Source organism: Bacillus rossius (assembly GCF_032445375.1).
Source record: "Bacillus rossius redtenbacheri isolate Brsri chromosome 9 unlocalized genomic scaffold, Brsri_v3 Brsri_v3_scf9_1, whole genome shotgun sequence".
NCBI lineage: Eukaryota > Metazoa > Arthropoda > Insecta > Phasmatodea > Bacillidae > Bacillus > Bacillus rossius.
In genome coordinates, this window is record NW_026962012.1 from 22,028,973 (window position 1) to 22,049,677 (window position 20,705).

Here is a 20,705-nt window from a genome sequence, read left to right on the forward strand (position 1 = left end):
TAATTTCAATAAAAGCAATTTCCTTTAAATAGCCGCGTTCATTCTAGTGCGTTTTCTACAGTTTGTAGCACTGCACTATTTTCCGTTGTCTATGAAAAATATGGTTGTTAACAAAACAAGACGTGGTCGTAAAATGTTTGCTGTTCGAAGTAGACCATTTACCGTACAAATTATTTGCCGTTAACAGAATTATAGTGAAGCTGCATGCACGTGATTAAAGTGTGCGATTCTTGTTCTAAAATTTCATTCGGTTTATCCGATAATAAAACAATAGTACACTACGTGAGCGGACGTGAGGTTACTTCGTAATACATAATAACGAATATTTCGTATTAACCATATTGATTGACATTAAATATGCTATCCCAGTCTGAAGGGGAATTAAAAGTGTTCGAATAAACGCGAACTTTGAAATAACCGGTATTTTATTAACGAGGTTTCACTGTATATTCTCCTATAATTTTGAGCATAAAAATCGTACATTTTTACCATAAGAGTCGTCCTCGAATATGGGTTGCACTAAATATAGATACAAGTTCCATGTCTAAGCTTATTGGTGCATCAGAAACAGAACAAGTGTTCAGGGACTGGAGGAATATAAAAGAAGCACTTCAAAACACCGACGATGGCTGCAGTTTAGTCATGGAATGTTGTATTTGAAAGAGTGGGTAATACCGTGCAAAAACAATAATGTTGGAGAATAGTTGAGTTGAGAAAGCCACGTGAATATTGTGTACGGTGTCAGCTCACAGACATTTACAGCGATGAGAAGGAGGGAGGACCAGCAGTGCTGCCACGTGGCCCCACGCGTGCACATGTGCGCTGATTGTTCCCTCCTATAGCCGAACGCCAGAGCAGAGCATGATGTAGGCTTTTGGACATACGCCATTGCTTAGCACATGTATGTCTGCAGAAGAAAACTACAAAAAAACACAAATGACAAAAAACACAAATTAAGCAAAAATTGCTGTTGTCAGGATTTAACGCCACACAATATTCCACAACAGGAATATGGTCAACAAACAAGGAAAAAACAAAGAAAAATGGACTTACAAGGGTGAAACCCTAAAATCCAGACTTGCTGAACATGCATGGGAAAATAGCCACAAAATTCTCTGGGAAGACTCCACACCACTCATACAGAAACCCGATAAAATAAAAAGAAAAATCAAAGAATCAGCTTTCATTATTAGCAATAAAAATATTTTCAGCCAGCAGAGCATTGAATTAAAAAATATGTGGATCCCTTTGATTAAGAGAGAAACATCCTTGCAGCACAAAACAATAGCCAATACTCAACCTACAATAACCAATCCGCTTTAACTCCATTGTGCACAGCCAATGAGGAGTCAGCTTGTCTGCTATTGGCTGAGCAAGATGTAGTCCATTTTCTGATAAATACTCTCATTTTTCCAGCCCCTTCTCAGTCGCACCTGTGTTTCCGTACCATGTGCGTCTCTGCCTGAGGACGGGAGCAGATAGCAGTTCCCGAAACGTCGCTTGTCTCTGTTTTAGAAAACTGTTGTGTTTGTTTCGTCTTTTCGTTTGGTCGTATTTTTGTCTCGTTTTGACTGTTGTGCTGAATTTTTTGGGTTCAATATTTTTTGTGCTGTCATAATTTGTGGGGGTTTTTTCGTTTCTCTTTTTGTTTTTTGTTTTTTTGGAAAACTATTGTGTTTGTTTCGTCTTTTCGTTTGGCTGTGTTTTTTGTCTCGTTTCAACTGTTGTGTTGATTTTTTTTTTTTGGTTCGGAATTTTTGTGCTGTCATCATTTGTTGGGGTTTTTTCGTTCTGTTAGTCCATTTTTCTTTGTTTTTTCCTTGTTTGTTGACCATATTCCTGTTGTGGAATATTGTGTGGCGTTAAATCCTGACAACAGCAATTTTTGCTTAATTTGTGTTTTTTGTCATTTGTGTTTTTTTGAAGTTTTCTTCTGCAGACATACATGTGCTAAGCAGTGGCGTATGTCCAAAAACCTACATCTAGTCAACTGAAGTTATAATTAACTTTATTAAGGTGAAGCCACCTTGCACCAAGCACACCAGTAAACAGCAATGCTTACAAAGCACAGGCCATGCCAAGTTGGACGTTCCAATTGCCAGAGGTAATCAACACACTAAAGACTTCCAGCCAGACGAGGCACAGAGTCCAAGGGAACACAAGTACTTATGGCAGACGGAGGCAAGGCACTGGAGGGAATGAAACAAGCACACACTAAATAGTGACTTCTTTGCAGTGTCGCCTTCTCCAATGTTCTTCCTTGTCTCTGCCATCTAGATAAACTACAGTGTAAGGTTGTTTGGATTAAGTCAACCACAATTGTAATCTGAAAATTTTTCAAATCTTTTAAAAAGACAACTCTTAAGTTTTATGAACATGAATTTTCAGTCCTTTAACTATAGATCTGTGATTGTATGGTTACCACATATTTGTCAGTAAGCCTTCATTGACTTCTGGTAAGCAAGCTTGTTCCATAGCACTGTGTTTGTGATGTCGGGATACCAACAGCACACTGTCGTTCTTGCAGGACAGTATTGCTGACCTGCAGATGCCTGAGCACACAGAGCTGAAGGACTATGGCAGCTTGGTCAAAGACGGAGAGCTGAAAATCAAAGCCCACGACGACCAAAAGATTAAGCTGAGGTGATTGGCTGCATTAATAGATTTATTCTGCATGTGCACGAGAAAGTTATTGGTGTAAATATTTAACTTTAATCTGTACATTTTTATGGCTAATAAAAATAATTTAAGAATTATATTGTTTCATAGAATATTTGATTGTGACTAAAATGTTACACAATTTTTTTATGTTTTAAGCTGTATTAAAGGTCTTTGTTCTTTATCTAATTTTATGATTTTAACACAAAATGACACATTGTTTAACACATTAGTAGAAAACCTTAGAGAGAATTGGTTGTTCTTTGTTTGCATTCAAACTCGCAAGTTTGAAATTTGATTAGTTGAAAATTAAGATTCCTTGTCAAGTTTTTCTATGTTCTGTGTATTACATTATAATATTACTGATGCTTATGCACCGTATATGTAATCTTGACTTATTATGAGGGAGACTTGAACATTTAGTGAACCAATAATAAGCACGTTGTTGGTTTCATAAATAATTTTGATTTTAATATCAAGATGATGTAGTGATAATTTTTCCTAAAACTCACAACAATGATTGCTACTGGGTGAAAAAGAGGTCGGTCACCCAGAACAATTCACTGTTTGCCATGAAGCCCAAACATAGCGGTGGAGAGGTGTGAATGGTTTGCTGCGAAGCAGGAAGTTAGCGGTGTAGAGGTTGTGAATGGTTTGCCACGAAGCCCGAAGATAGCGGTGGAGAGGTGTGAATGGTTTGCTGCGAAGCCTGAAGATAGCAGTGGAGAGGTGTGAATGGTTTGCCACGAAGCCCGAAGATAGCGGTAGAGTGGTGTGAACGGTTTGCTGCGAAGCAGGAAGATAGCGGTGAAGAGGTGTGAATGGTTTTTCGCTAAACACTAAGAGGGCGGTGGAGAGGCTGTGAAGGGGATTGAATCGTCTCTGCCATTGATGTTGGTACAGAAAAAATTTTAAAACCTAAATGAACAAATGGTAATGTAATCAAGACTGAAAACAAGATAAATTGTATAATTTTTTATTTCTTTGGATTGCCTTTAAATCAATTACTTTATGAAATAGTTCACCCTCGAGAGTTCTCATAACAACCAAAAATAAATCTTGATTAAAAGCTTTCGTGGGCAGTCTTCATCGACTTTTTCTCGTTTTGATGTGCATGGGCTATCAGTTTTTAACCTTGGAAGCTTGTCATTCTTGGGCATGGCTGTTTTACCCCTGCTTTTTTTTTCCATACAAAATCATAATTGGATTTAGTAAGGCTGTGCACGTAGTAAAGATAACTTTCTGATGCTGTGCAATCTAAACACCTACATTAACTTTAAAACCCTCTTGATTATAGACATTCTACAATAGTGTAAGCAGCAGTAATAAGTTCCAATATTAATAAAAAAAACAATATTTTACTATTTATTGTAACACTTTTTTGTATTCTTAAAAAAAGTTTGTTATTCCTGTACAAAAGTTTTAGATAATGCATAAGGGGATGAAGGGGTTGTGAAGGGGAGTATTCAGATATTGATAATCCCCTCCCTTCCTCTTGTGTTCACCAAATATTAATGTAAAATTAATTAATGTTTTATCTTTGGTCAGACTAAGAAGCCAGCCAAAAATAAACTACGATATGTTTTAATTTTATTTAGAGATCAATTTAAAAATTTAATATTTCTGAATGTCAAAAAAATTTATCATACCCCTCTCTCTTCCCACCAGAATACCGATGTGCGAATTTAGAACCACAGATTTGTAAATATGGCGATATCTGTTAACTAAATACACTAGAGTCCCGTTATAGCGAGGTGTCACGGTTCCGGGTTTGATCCTCGCTATAACCGTGTCCTCGCTATAACCGAATTGGACAAATTTTGGCCCCCAAAAAATAACAATTAACCGAAAATAGCATAAAAATTGTGTTTAAACCTGTATAATTGGAAAATAACAGGTTATATTAACTAAATCTTAATTTCTGTGAGCAGATGTGTGAATTCTCTTTAAAACGATACCCCATAAGTACGGATGCGATCACCGATTGCATCAAAATAACCAGAATACCCTACCACGCCACGTAAGTATAGCATCTCAGCCCGCGGCCGACACAGCATTGTCCTGCTATCTATCGATGACGCGGGCTGTCTGCTGGCGGCCATGTTGGTTCGGAATGTTGCTAACAGGTGGTGCTAGTGTAGCGCGACGATTTAATTCCTTACAAAAATGCAGGAGTGCGGCTGCGGCAACGCACGTACTCCTCAAACGTAATAGTCGCTGGAAAACTATATTTTTTCATTTAAAGAAACCTGTCAACTTTTTTAGAAAATAAATTATGGATTAAACTCAAACCATCACCACCCCTTTCCCGGAAAGATACCCCAACAACTGCCCGAAACAAAAGTTACAAGAAAACTGCCCTAGCGATTCGGAAATAAATACGGTAGTGCCTACTAGAGGTGTAAAAGTAACAAAAAAATGTGTACTCGTATTTATTCGTTACTATAACAATTAGTACTCGTTACTATTGTTACGTTACTCATTACTTCTGATACCGCATAACATGCTATGTTATGTTGCAGCAACGAATCCAGTCGTATTGCGTACGCGTACAGTATGACGTCGCGTAAATAATAATAAATAGAATATAAACAATTAACAATATTTGATAATTACCGTATTTACTCGCATATAGGTCGCGGCAATTTTACCAGATTTGATGGGGGGGAAATGAAGTGCGACCTATATGTGAAGAAAAATTTTTTTTAAATTTTTGAGAATTTTTTTTTGCAATATTTTGCTTTAAAATGCGAAAAAGAAGTTTATATAGGTATAGGCAAATTTATTTACAATGTACACATACAGCGAAACCCCTTATTTATGTTACATTTATTTACGTTTTCCCGTTATTTGCACTATATTCTTCAGGTCCCGTTTAGTTCCCATTTAGTCCAATACAATACTTTCACGCAAATTACGACTCAAAAATCGAATCCATCCCGCTATTTACGTCACGTAACAACCATAAACAACCAGAAAATACCGTGGGTACTTTAAGATTAGATAAGATTAGCTAGTAGGCCTAAAAACATTGTGAAAAAAGGTAACATTTATAGTCGGCAATGAACATTTTAAATCGCAAAATATACTTATTTTATAACATGAAAAGTTGCATTTATTTCTAAACATGTAATAATTTAAGCCTAGGCGTGTAAAAGTCTGAGTAATTATAGCAGGAGACAATCTAAAATGCACGAGGGTAAAACGTAAACTCACGAATGTATGAACGTGGCAGATTGTTCATTTCTGATACTGTATTGATGTCACAACGTAGCCGAAATACTGGTACGAGACAAACTTCACAAGATAAAATGAGCGGAGTCTTGGTAACTGTTTTATACATATTTTATAATTTCGGAAGTATTGTACAGTTGACGCATATTTTTTAAACTAACAATTTATTTCTGGGGATTGTAATTAAATTAATTATTGGTATCAAGACATCAAGATGGACGTAAACTTGAACATGTCACGGCAGCGAGAAAACTGGTGCGTATACCAATAAACTGGTATTATAACTGGATAAAACTGGTACACGGGAGGTGAAGCTTATATTATTTCCGCTAAGCTCGCATCTATTGGCTGGCTGTTGATGCAAGGTCACGAGTCTGGGCGGAGCGTTGAGTGAGTTATACTGCGCATGCGCAGCTCAGTGAACAAAGAGAGCCAGCAGGCACACCGTAACAGCAGCTGATCGAGTACAATGACCTTTCTCCGCCCACGGCGCACGGCGCGGTAATGAATTACCGGTGCGACCTATATGGGGGGAATCTTAAATACCAAATTCAAGACCTCAAATTATGGGTGCGACCTATCTGCGATGGCGACCTATATGCGAGTAAATACGGTAATAGTTTTTGTTAACCAAGAAACAATTAAATCTCACTAGAGCGGCCTTTTAATATTATCTCTTTTAAGATGAAAAAAAAAAAAAAAAAAGTGAAAATACGCGATTATAAAAACAAAAACATACCTACATATTTCTAATTTGTAAAAAATACTTTCTTACGTTGTTTCTGTTCCAATCTCAAACTTTGTCTATACACGGCACAGATAACTAACGGAAGTTTGATAAAAGAAAGAAAGGACGGGATTCTATTTTTAAAGCCACGCACTTAGGTGGCGACTGCACGGCTGAAGAATGTGACAGGCGTCAACGGCAAGATGTCTAGTGGCGAGCGAGAGGGGTGGAGATAGAGCAGACAAATAAAAAAAGCGCGCTTCATGTGATCACGCCGTAAATTCCTCAAAAATACCTCGTTATAGCCGTGTTCTCGCTATTACAGTGCTCGCTATAACGAGATTCTACTGTATAACCTAACTCATTCTGTTTTTTTTCTACTCAATTATAAAAACCAAAATATTTTTAATAAACTAAATTTATATTTAATTTTATTCTACTTTGAAAATGTATTATATGTTTGAATATGTATATTTCTTTTTTTTTTTTGTTTCTCCTTTCTAAAACAATACTCACCCCTGTTACAGTTTTATAGTTGATTTCAGAAAACCTTATAATAAGAGAAGATAGTTAAAGTTGTAACAACCCAGATTACAGCCTTCCTCATGCAATCCAATAATAATAATTTGTTATAAATTTTTTGTCATATTTCAGGTTAGATGTTAAGTTTTTCCTTTTAGAGGTTATTGTGAACATAATTCACCGGGTTTATTATTTTTATTTTTAAACTGCATAAGTTTATTTTTTAGGAAATTTTTTTCTGCTGCTTTCTTTGTGTGAGAAGGCGTGCTGACGTAATTCTCCTTCGTTATTTCCACGGCCAAGGTTTTGTTTCACACGCTAGGCGTGTGAGTCACGGTCATGGGAGTGTGAGAGAGAGAGAAAATTGCTGCGTCGTGGGAACAGAAGCAAGAATTTCGTGGAAGTTTCTGTTGCCATGCGCCGTGATTGGCTGAGAATTCCGTCAGCGAGCCCAGGACACTGCCCGCATGAAGGGTAGGAAGGCTGTAAGATCAGTCATTGTCCGAGCACCGGGCCGAGCAGGCCGTGGTCGGGCGATGGCTCCGTGTTTTCTCCTTTCTGGATGTATAGTTTAATTTTTTTTGTGTTCTGTTGTGCGGGATATATTGTGATTTTTACGTGAATAACAAAAAAGTAATACATCGAACATTGCGTATAAATTACTTCGTGAACTGCTACCAACCTGTATGTTCACTCATCACCTAATTTTGAGCTAGCCAGAGGTGGTGAGTGGTAACAAAGTTTATTAGTTAATCATTACCAGTAGCTTAATTCTGTTTGGTTATGCTAGAAGAAATGGTTTATTTGAAAATGAAAATATTTACACCTTTTCTTCCCCTTTATGTATAGAATTTCAGAAACTAGTATAAAAATGTAGCTTTTATTTTTTTTATAAATCATTCTGAATACTTTACCTCCTGTTTAATTTTCCTCTGCTGTGTAATTTCAGGGCTTGTAACAAGTCACTTTTTTCACTTTTTTTCCCCTTTTTTTGTGTGTGTCACTTTTTGTCACTTTTTCACTGCATTGGTCACTTTTCTTCACTGTTTCCAGTGTATATTGGATTGGATATAATATTTTATTATTTAAGTGTAAGGATAAGGTACATGGAGGCTTGCTGTACTTCAAATATGCTCAAGTAAGTAATATAATATTCAACTTCTATGTACGTAATTTGTTTTGCCCCAATGAATGTTTTCTGAGGGGCGTATGCTCCCATGCTGTCATAATCCAGTATGGTGTAGCATTTTATTTCAGGACTTAACAGCTATGCTGAATTAGTAAAAGACAAATAAGCCCCTATCTTACATTTTATACATTAAGTAGTAAATTGGCTACTGTAAAATAATAATACTAACATTTTCTTATTCATTAAAAACTTGCATTAAATTGAAAGTGAGTTATATGTTTTGTTGGGCAACTGTGGTTTAATAATACTTAAAATTAATGTGTTTACTGCTTTGTAGATAGGGCTGATAAGAAAATTTTTGCATGTGCAAGTGTAATGTATGTTTTTAAGTCTCTTGATTTTCTATCACTGAAGTGGCTTATGATTTGAAATGGGGAAGTATAAATTTCAATCTTCATGGCTGGAAAGAGATGACTCTGAAGGACATTTGGTGAAAGAGTGGGGAAAAAGATGCAGTGATAGTGAACTGATGTGCATAGTAGGTATGTGACAAATCGATATATGTGAGCAAAGGTTTTCAGGCAATAGCACAACATGCATCCATGTTAAAACACAGACAAAATTTTAAAATCAAGCAGGCATCTAACCAACTTCACCTCACAGTTTCACCCCCATCATGTTCATCTGCCCCGTCTTCTTCACGTGGTGGAACAGTGCTGTTGTACAATAACAGAGACAGAACTACAGCAGCTGAGCTTATGTGGTGTTTAAAGTGTGTTGCTTCTGACTTTTCATTTTCTTCATGCAATGGACTGCAAGAAACATTCAAAGTTATGTTTGGTGACAGTGTGTTGCAAGACTTCTCTTTAGAAAATAACAAGGCTCATTACTTGGTTAGTGATGCTTTGGGTCCGTACTTCAAAAAACTTCAAATGCAAGATATGGTAGGTTCCTACTTTACTTTACTTTATGACGAAACCACAAATTCGTCTGGAATGAAGGAGCTCCAAACTGGTGTACGGTATTGGTCAAATACTCAAAACAAAATTGTTTTCAGTCATTTAGAAACCTTTTACATAGGTGCAGCCACTTCTTCAGTCATCGTAGAAAAGCTGAATGATGCTTTGAACAGTTATATGCTTCCTTTGTACAATTTGCTGATGTTTGGATCTGATGGTCCTAATGTCAATAAGTCAGTTGCTCGAAACTTTAATGATACCTGTGTATTGAATAAAAGAAAGCCATTGATTGACATAGGTACCTGCAACATCCACACAATCCATAATGCATTTCTTAAAGGCATTTCGGAATTTGGAGAAGATGTTTCAGAACTTGTTTTGGATATACACAATTTTTTTGATGGATGGCCAGCTCGGAGAAGTGATTTCATGGAAATACAGACATCTTTGAAGCTCCCAAAACATAATTTTGTAAAGCATTGCTCAAGTCGGTGACTCACATTATGTTCAGCAGCAAAAAGGTTACAAGAGCAGTGGACTGCTGTGCGCAAGTATTTTTTGAGCTACATCCCCCCAAAAAAAACAAAATTAATGGAAACCCCACGCTACTTGAAAATGTCCGTCAAGTGAAAAAGCCTACAATCAAAGCTCAATATTGTTTTTAATTTCAAGTGCAACATTGTTTAGCAGTGTAAAAGAGTTTTTTCAGAGAAATGAACCTCTAATTCATCTGCTTCATTCCCGACTTGAATCATTAGTTACTACCTTACTTGGAAGAATCTGCACCACAGACTGTCTAAAGAATTTAAAACTAGACTGTGTTGAAGATGTGTTTTGTACACATAATTTGCTTCCCATTAATGATATTGTTGTTGGGGATGAAGTCAGAAATGCCTTGAATGGTACATCTGAAAAGGAAAGGAGTTTATTCTTCTTGGGTGTTCAAAAACATTTCACTGAAAGTATAAAGCACATTGTCAAAAAGTCATCACTTGGTTCTGCTCTTCTCAAGAGCTTATCCTGTCTCAATCCTGATAAGAGATGTTTACCAGAGAGCTATCATAGCCTACTTGAAATATCACGAGCTATGCCATGTGACGTCCCGAATGACTTGCTATTGGACGAATGGAAACTACTGCAAAGAGAGGAAGAAACCTCAACTGCATGTGTGTCGGTGGATGTGTACTGGACACAGTTCATGGAGCTGAAGAATGTATGCGGCACTGGTCCAAAGTACCCTAACGTAACCAAAGTTGTGAAAGCAGCACTATCACTTTCACATGGTAGTGCTGATGTTGAAAAGGGGTTTTCATCTTCATGTAGGACTTTGACCACTGATTGGGCCTCAAATTCTGAAAGAACGTTAAATGCAATATGAATGTAAAGAGTGCACTGAAAAAGTATGATGATAAACCATGTCTAGTCCCTATTACGGATGAGCTCTTGAGAATGGGACGTGTTTCTTACAAGAGTTATAATGCCTACCTAGAAGAGAAAGAAAGGAGAGAGAAAAAAAAGTTACTGGAAGAACAGAAAGATCTAGAAAGATAAGCAGAAGAAAAAGAACAACTAGAGAAGTTGGAAAATCAGAAAAGAACAATTGAAGAGGATGAGCAAAAGTTGAAGAAATGTAGGAACGAATACGAAGAAATTGAAGGAAGTGGCTTAACACTTCTGGATGAAGCAAATGAAAGACTCATAAATCATAAAAGCACTGAAGAAAAGAGACTTCAAAGAAGTTACATTGGCCCAAGCTATGATTGAAGGGGCTAAAAAAGTCCAAGTTTAAGCAGCTGAAACAAATCGTGTACATCAAACTTTGACTACATCAATAGAGAAAAAAAAAACCAAGTTGATTAAAGACTTTTTTCAACAGTCATTAAAAAAGAGACTGAAGTTTTGTTTTGTATAGAAAATGTGTAAGTGTATTAAAATAGCTTTCTGTGTTTATGTATTTTACATTATGAATTTTTATATTAGCCTTTCAATTTGATATATAAGTACTTGGGGTTTTTTATAAATTTTTTTATATTGCAAATACTATATGCTTTATCTCATTCACTTGAATAAAATCACAATTGTTATTGAAACAATTTATTTAGGTTTCTATCTGCATTTGTATACTTTGTAATGGTTTATTAATAATGCTCTATAATAGTTTTTATGTAATAATTAATGTATACTGGAAAGGATATTGTGTGTATTGGAACTCAATTGTTACAATGAAAACAAGTGAATAATCTTTGAGCTAGCTCATGTATGCAACATTTTAAATCATGTTGTTAAATGTATTATGTAAGTAATAGAACTAAAAGTTAAAAAGTAAATAAGGAAAATGGCAAGGGGTGGTTGGGGAGGAACATTTTCTTTATTTTGTTTTGTTTATACACATATCACTTTGTCAATTTTTACTCCTTGAAAAGTCACTTAAAGTCACTTTTTTAAAAATCTGAAGTCACTTTTTCACTTTTTTTTAGCCTTTTACCTGTTACAAGCCCTGTAATTTGAAAAAAAAAAAAAATTTAAAAACTTGACCACCTTTTCACCTTCTTTGTGCTCAAATATCTTAAAATTGTAAAAAACATGCAATGAAAATTATTCTGTAAGTTATTCTTTTCTCGGTTTCTCTCCCTACAATTTATTTGCTTAGAGATATGATTTATTAGTATGTAAACTATTGTATTCATTTTTTACCCCCTTAACTGAAAAAATTACAATACCTAACATATAGGCATGTTTTTCATTCTTATATTTTTTTCCTTTAGCACTAGTAGATAAGGAAATAAGGATTTTTGTTCTGAAACATAACCACTTTACAGCCTTGAGGTGTTTAATTAAACAAATTGGTATAAAATAAGTTGTTTATTATTGATAATCAATATCTTATTTATCAATATCTTATTTAATGCTTAATTATCTTTCGAGATATATGTTATATTATAAAATTATTCTTTTTCACCCCTTTATGGGTGGGATTCTGTAATTTGTATATACAGAAACAAAATACCACTCACTGACTGTCACTCATCATGAATTCTCAGTAACTATAAGACCTACAATCTTAAAATTTGGCATATATTGTAATAATTGATTAAAATGCAATGGTTTTTACCAAAACTGTGGAAAATAAAAGTGTGGGTTGCATCACAATCACAAACTTGTATCTTGCCATTGGGAACAGCTTAGTTGAAAAACTACCGGCTTTGCCTCTTAAATGTGTCACTCACGCCATTTTAGACCACTGTTAATTAAGGCTTCCTGAACCTCCACTTAGTTTAAAAACTACAGGCTCTGCCTATGAACTGCATCACTTATGCCACTTTAGTCCGGAGCTTCCTGGAGCTCTGCACAAGCGAGACAGATGAGAACTGCAGGATGAAAGAAAAGTTGCGATTGGAGTTTGTCACTGGATTCTCTCTGCTTTGCTTGATCTTTCCAGACCAGACAATGTATTACCACATTCTTTGCTTTCTGAACAGCTGCCAGACACAAATATTTTTCTAACTGCTTAGTGTTTCAAAAGAGATCATTTAAATCACTCTAATGACAAAAGTGGCACCATAAAGGAGTCTAGTAAATATGGACTTAATATATAATTTTAATAATTTTCAAGTGCTATTTACTTGAATTGCAATTTTCAATCCATGAAGTCTTTTTCATAAACTTATAATCAAAAAGTTTACGATCATATTTAATTCAGAGTCACATTATTTTCAGGTAAATACTGTAAATTCCTTTTTCTACATAGGCATAGGTTATGAACAGAGTTTACAAAAATCAGCTCCAAGGAGGGTGGGAGGGACATTATACAAAAATCTCTATGGCAACGGCAATTGCATTTTTAATGCCTTCTGCTTCTCCTTGCAACGGTCATTGAATTGTCATCATAAATCAAATATTCATTATTTAATATAGTTTAAAACCTTCAAGAAGAATGCAAAGTAAGTAACCAATTGTAAACCAAAATTCAACTTTTCTTGCCTTCAAATAATTGATAGATGGATCAAATTTAATTCATACCCACCAAAATGCCACCAAAGAAAATAACTAGTATTGGTCAGAAAACTGTAATGTTGAGTCTTATAGTCTAATTACTTTTGCTTGATAACTAGCACTGTATTAATTGGGACAATCAATATGTCACATTCCTTACATTACTTCAAATTAACTCGCCATAGATATTACATACATAGAGGTTACATCACACAATATCTCTCTTTGCTTGATAACACAAACTAAGTAGAAACCATGCTTACCCTATTTTATCGCATAATCTTTGCAAGCGCATAATGGTCACACCGATATTTTAGGGCGTCAAAATTTGGATAACAAAACCTCTCGTGTAAATGTCGCATGATGTTTTTTGGTCCCACTATTAGATTCAGAGCGCTTTGTGTAGGTATTTTTTCCATATAAAACCATGTATTTTAAAGTAGAAATCTAATATTTATTTGGACATTACCACTTACTTATTTAATTAACAGAAATACGGAGTTGTCTGATATGTAAAATTTCTTTAAAGACATTTTTAAACGTTATAACCTTTATCTGTTTGTCTGTGTCGCCACGGTGTACTGCTTATAAAAATGTAGCCAGCGCTAGTTGGCATCATTCATGTTTGGTTATGTTGCTTCCCGTATAGAGCGCGCACACGTAGTCGAATATCAATATTGATATCTCGCCGATTGCATGCAACGCACGGTCTCTGTTTTCTATTTAAAGTTGAAGAATTGTTTTAGTTGCATAACTTATTAAATTTAATTGTTTAGCATGCTTTTGTATACTCTACTTTTTAAATAAACGTACTTTCCATGAATGGGTTTTGTTTTTATGAATAACTTCACTTAAGAAAAAAAAATTTTCCACTTCAACTTTGTCTTATTCCCTGGTTAAATTTTGTTTGTCTTTAAAGATACACTGCCACATTTTTTGTAAAATTGTCTCACGATTCATGATGACAACATTAATAGTGAGAATGTCTACTCCTTCGCCACCTGAAAATGTTTAATTTTGGGATTCCTATGTATGAATGAAAAAAAAAAATATTTGTAAGCAATAGAAAACACTTTTAGTTATGTCCTCGCTCAGTGGTTGGTAACTTAAATATTGTAGGACTATGTACGTGCATCTGAATACCCACTGGAATGGCAAGGAAGAGAAGAGTTAACTAAGGGTGCCAACTGACACGTAACTATGAACATTGTGTACCTTCAGTATATTGCATAAAATTGTATTTTAACAAACTTCATGTATTGTATGGCAGTGATTGTAAACATAAACATACATAAAGGAAACTTTTTATCATAAGTGTTGGAATAATTTGGTTTTAAAACATTTTTTCCCCATTTATTGAATGTTAGAAAGCAAACATTATAAACAGGAAATTACACTATTTATGAACATTATATGCAGGAACATTATAACAGGGTTCTACTGTATCTCTATCTACATCTTTATATATCTATGTATCTCTCTATAGCTATTTATCTCTTTATAACTACATATATACCTCAAACTATCTCTATCTCTTTTATATATAAATCTCTATATAGCTCTATACATCGATATATCTCTTTTCGAACCCATTTCATTCTCTATACCTCGCTCTATCTCAACTTATCTCTGTATCTCTCTATCTCACTACATATATATATATATATATATATCACTCTATCTCTGTCTATCTTTTGTATTTAAATAAATTGTGTCATGGGTGCGCACTTATACAACAAAAACAGACAAAGTGTTGAACAGGAATTAGCCTGTATATGAAGTGGTGATTGAAAATTTATAAAAAATTCAAAATATTTTCAAGGAACAATATGCAAATCGCACACAACCGCTGCGTAGGGAGCCGACCGCGCGAGTGAGCCGCGCTGTGACATTGACTCCCCTCCCGCACCGCAGTGATGCTGCCTGCTAGCCGAGCGGGGTGGGCGGGGCGCGGGAGCAGAGGCAGGCGGTGCGTCAAGAGAGACACGATGACGACGGACAGTTGCTAGTTACTGAATTACAAAGATAGAAAAATTAAATAATGTGGTTCATAAATAATGCGGTAAAAAGTAGCCTATGTTCATCAGGGATAGAAAAATTAAAATATGTTGGTTAAATAATGTGGTTCATAAATAACGCGGTAAAAAGTAGCCTAGGTTCATCAGGGATAATGTCGGCTTCTAATGGAAAAAGAATTTTTCAAATCGGTCCTGTAGTTTTGGAGCCTATTCAATTCAAACAAACAAACAAACAAATATTTCCTCTTTATAATATTAGTATAGATTTCTAAGAATAAAAAATGTAGAATTTTAGTTTTGTTTTAGATATCTCTTTCTTACTGATTTTACTGGCATTGTGATTGCTATGGTGTAGGGCACATTGACATTTGTTATGTTGTATCAGTTCTGTTGCATTTCACAATAAGTCTTTTCTGTACATATTGCAGTTCAATGTAGGATTGAGATGTTTACATTCCTGAGTTTAGTCAGGGCTTCACAAAGATAGTTATAATGCAGAGTTAGTTTTTCAATAAACGTTTGCCAGCTAACATTTAGTCCTTCTTCAATATTATTACATATATATTTATATATGTGAATGTGTATGCAATGCCCACATTCAATCTTGAGTTATAGTAATATTTTTCATTTTCATTTGTTTCAGGTATGTTTTCTTATTTGATCAAGTTATGATCATGTGCAAATTATTAAGGGTGAGTAAAACCATGTTTCTTTGGGTAGTGTTAGTGTTATACGTTATCTGTGTCAAAGTGGTAGCTGTGTTAATGTGTATGTGCATGTTGTCACTTCCTTCGTCAGCTCTAGATCAGCAGAACTCAGTCCGTATTCTCCCACTTGTAGACGGCACTTCGGCAAGATAGGCTACCTGTTGCAGCTAGAAGCTCTGTTTGTCATACTCCCATATTACTTAACATCCCTCCAAGTGTAGCTAGTCAGACCTCCTGGTCCGACTTAGTACATAAAACAAATCAAAAAATTGGTTGGGTGCCGAAAATCTTTTTAAGTTTCATAGAAATGGTAATCTATGTTTATTGACTGAAATAAAGTCTCTCATAAACCTTAACTGATTTTTAACTGTTTTTATCGTTACTTTTTGAAAATTCACAGAGAACAATAGTGGCCATTTTTTGACCAACAAACTTTTCATGATGAAAATAACACTTGCAGGACAAACATCTTCCTAGGCTCAAAACAAAATAGTTCTTCCCTCTGAGATTATGATTATATCTAACATAAAATATAAAAATTCATTCCTAGCATATAAACACCACTGGTAAACAAGAGTTATTTAAATATCAAGAATTGTAACGAAGTAGGGAATGTGATGATAGAAATATAATAATTCTCTGACACAATTGTTTATTAAGTTGGTTGAGTAAGGGCCTGAGATGGTACACACTTTGGAGGAGAACCAGATATTAATTTACTTTAAAATTGTATGCTTTTATTCTCATGTAAAACTAGTAGAATTAAAAATTACACTAACATAACATTATAATTTATTTAAATATAGTTTTTTTAACACCATACTATGTATTTTTTTGTTTTATCACTTTACTCAAGTAATGCACACATGGCTATTGGTCATTTGTCAAATTCCCAGAAAGCTGTCTGTCCAGTGAGGTGAGTGCTATTGTAGTGAGAGAAAGTCTGTGCACGTACTGTCTGCTCTCACAGTCCCCTTCAGGCACTACAACTGTCGACTAATTGTAAAGCTTTGTTGCCAAGGGTAGTCAAGTCTTACCTGCGTGCTGTCAGGGTCATCTCGTTTTTCACTTATTTTTTGTTGTGTAAACATCTTAGCCCTCTGTATACAAAATTTGGTAGGTGTAATTTCATGAAAATGGAATGGAAGTTGATGAATGGAAATGTGACATAAAGATGGTTTACCCACGTGTAGCAACATAAACCCGTATGTAATAACTTTCATAAACATGAGGGTACATACCAAATGTATTGGTGTGTTGTTATCAACAATGCAGTTTGGTGTGTAGTACCAAGAAGGTAACCTGCATTTAAACATATCCTTCCTTTTTTCTTTGGGAATGAGTAGTTAAATGAACTTGCTGTCTTTTGCTTGATAAATTATATTTAATGAAACGTTCACTCACTAAGTTTCAGCAAATCGGTGCAGTTGTTTTAATTACTATTGCTTTTCGAAACACATTTGTGGCAAGTTTTTGACGAATATGTAAAACCTTTATTTAAGTTATGCAGATATTTTAAATTCTAGTGCCTTTGGGACTTGGGACCTTTTCTAAATTATTCTATTATTTTTCTATGTATTGTTTTAAATTTGGTGTGTATTGGATGTGTATTTGTATTTAAATTGTTTTAAACTTAAACTTATTTATTCAGCATTTTCCATTTTACTTTGCTGTCGAGAGTGCTTCTACCTGTGTTGGACAGTGCAAACCAAAGTACTCAATGACTGAGGTATTAACTGTTTAATGCATTTTAACACGATGGTTAATCAAATTCCTTGTCAAAAATCAGGTCCAAAGGGGGTTTAATAGTTTTTAAAGTCTTTGTCACGTTTATCAGAGCCATTTAATAGTTTGTCTGCTAATCGATAATAGTGACAAGCCACGAGCTCTAGCGGTGGGCGAAGATAATACATGTGATTCACCACCAAAAAATATACTTTAAAACATATTTCCCTTCATTTATCACGCTCAGCATTATTTTTAATGATTTCTATGTTAAAGTTTGTGCCCGAGGCCCGAGATTGTTATTTGTAACGTGAGAACACATGAATTTGTATTTTCACGTTAATTATTGTTCTGATCTTGACATGTAATTTTAAGTAATCAAAAATACCATCTTGTTAAACAGAATTATGGTTAGGTTTAACAAAGGAGACAAATTTTTACAGTTTTCCCCTAAAAAGAATATTTTTCGTATTTTTATTACACTCTGCATTATTTATACAGAAAAACAGGATTACTATAAATGCCAGTGATGTCTTGTTTGTGCGTCGTTGCCATGATACAGGTTGTCTGAGTTCTGAAAGCCAAACTCTGATAATCAATTGCATAATTCCAAAACAACAAAATAATCTTTTTAAAAAATTTTTCCGGGAGATATCTGACATTTTATGTTGTTCCATTTTTTGACTACACCACTATACAAAAATTACCTTACCATTTAAAAGAAAATATTATGTGTTTACTGAATCTACAAGCCCAAGTGTACCATTCAAAAAGTGTTCATTTAATTCAGACAGTCGTGCTTTCATTCTTGAGAGTCAATGCAAACATTTAAATATTTCAAAAATTAAAATTGTAAAGAACTTTCTACGTGTGGTGGTTTGAAAAATATCTACAACTCATCAAATTTCTCAGAATTTGTCTTTCTTTCTTAAAAATATTTTTCTTTGGAACCATTTTTTTTTAAACTAGTCAAATATTTTATGACCCTACTACATTATTTTCATATGTGGTTAAACCAATCTAAAGTCCATCATGTGGAGACTTTTTTTTTTAGTTTTTAGCAATCTAGGCATTTTTAAAAAAAAAAAAATCAGTTTATGTACAATATTTTGTACTATTGCAGTTTGTGAAAACTTTGTTTATTGTAAACTGTTATTGTTATCGGTCAACTGTTTAACTCACACTGAATATTGGAAACAAGAATGTCACACAGAAAATCTAACACTTTTGAATGGTGCAGTTATATTTGTTGTAGCCTTAGTACATTCAGTTTGTCTGTACTTTTGACCGTTTACAGGAAAGCAATGAAACAAGGTAGAAATAAAAGGCAAACTCTCCTAGCTATCATACCTGTTCAGTGCAGTTTGATGTGGCCTCCATTGGTTGCCCTACACACATCGAAGCTATATTCTAGTTCTACGCACACACGGTTAAGGATGTCTGGTATAACATCTGTGATTCTCTGTATTTATAGATGAATGTCACTGTTCACATGTTGCTTCACGTAACCCCACAGGTCCGGAGATGGTGGTACCCCTGCTATCCACCTCTGGGGAAATGTTGTATCAGAAACTCACAAACAATGTTGGCATAGTGAGGAGTACCATCCTGGTTGCAAACTTGGAGAGTTTACCTTTTATTTGGCGAATATTTCACATTTATATCTTGTTTCGTTGCTTTCCTGTGGCCAGACGAAAGTTTACCATAACTTTACAGAGACACTGTATGTAGTTGTTTCTATTTTTGTATTATAGGTGGTGAAATATTATAAAACACTTAATTTAAAATACAATCTAAAAGAATATTTTTGAAAAAAAATTCTTTTTTGTTTTTAATCCGTATGAATGATTCCCTAAGTTTTTCCATTAAGGACTAAGATATCTAAAATGGTTATACATATGGTTTTAGGGGCAGTCATGTTAGGTCAATACAATTTTATACATGAAAAGCTTGAATATTACCCTAAATCTTTCTTTTATATTAAAAGCTATTCTTATAGCATTTGCTAAATTTTGTGTTATTAAATTGGATCACTACTCTGGAATCCTGTTGCCCAATAACGCACTTTGTAACAACTCAAGTTACTTCACACACACACACACACACACACACACACACACACACCACTTGCTACCCAATATAATAAACTAGTTATTCTGGAGTCTCATCTGGTTTAGTACAATGTTTAGGTTTTGTGATATCATTTAAATAACAGCTTTTTATTCCTTTTAAGAAGTATTCAGGTGTTGGCAATATGTTTTATAGTTATAATGTACATTGTTTCGTGCTAAAAAGCACTTGTTTGCAATATAGTGAATAAGCTCCTAGGCATTATTTTTACCTGTTGGTTTATTTGTGTAGTGACGTTTTTATGTGCTTTTAAGTATTTTTAAAGGATTGCTTATTTTTGTATTGTTTGTAAATGAGTGTGTTCATGTAATTTTCTTTTGTGCTTTTTTTTTTTGCAATGGCACTTTGTCTGAAGGCGAGCAGGTGCAATAGTTTGCCGGTTGCATAAGCATTAGAGTGAGGCAGAGTTCAGCGAGAGAGCGAGAGATAGAGAAAGGCTCAGATGTTAGTCAAAGTGCTGTTGCCATGCGCCAGAATTGACTGATATTTTTTCCAGGAATTTTTGTAATTGGGTGAAAGTGATGTCACTTGACTCTGTGATTTATTCTTGTTGTACTTTTTGCTGGAAAAACCTTGTTGCGAGGGTCAGGACATTTGTATATTGCTATGTTTTTGTGAGGGATGTGCTGTGATTGGCTGGAGAGGCCACTTCCCTCGGGCGGTACGCAGATTCACGTAGCCTCGAGTACCAGTAGGTCTTGTGTCGGGCAGTGGCTTACAAATAATATGTTAATGTGAGTTGGAAAGAATTTTGCTGCTGTGTTCCGAGTGCTACCTCATATAATCATTCTTCTTTTTCATAGTTTAGAAAACTGTAACTAGAATTTTCTGACCACTTTCGAAGGTATTTTTCCCACAGCAAGGATTGAGTGAATTTTGTCCATTGTTCCCGGGACGTGAGTC

At 34.9% G+C, this 20,705-nt stretch overlaps 1 protein-coding gene across 1 annotated transcript in view; it reads left to right on the top strand.

Annotated features, from left to right (window-relative positions):
* The window catches only part of LOC134542623 (protein vav), a 196,101-nt gene that overhangs the window by 128,486 nt on the left and 46,910 nt on the right, over window positions 1-20,705 (top strand). Inside the window, exons 9-10 of the mRNA XM_063387022.1 lie at window positions 2,528-2,643; window positions 15,884-15,932. Of these exons, the coding sequence (XP_063243092.1) occupies window positions 2,528-2,643; window positions 15,884-15,932 (165 nt within the window). The remainder of the gene's footprint in view (window positions 1-2,527; window positions 2,644-15,883; window positions 15,933-20,705) is intronic.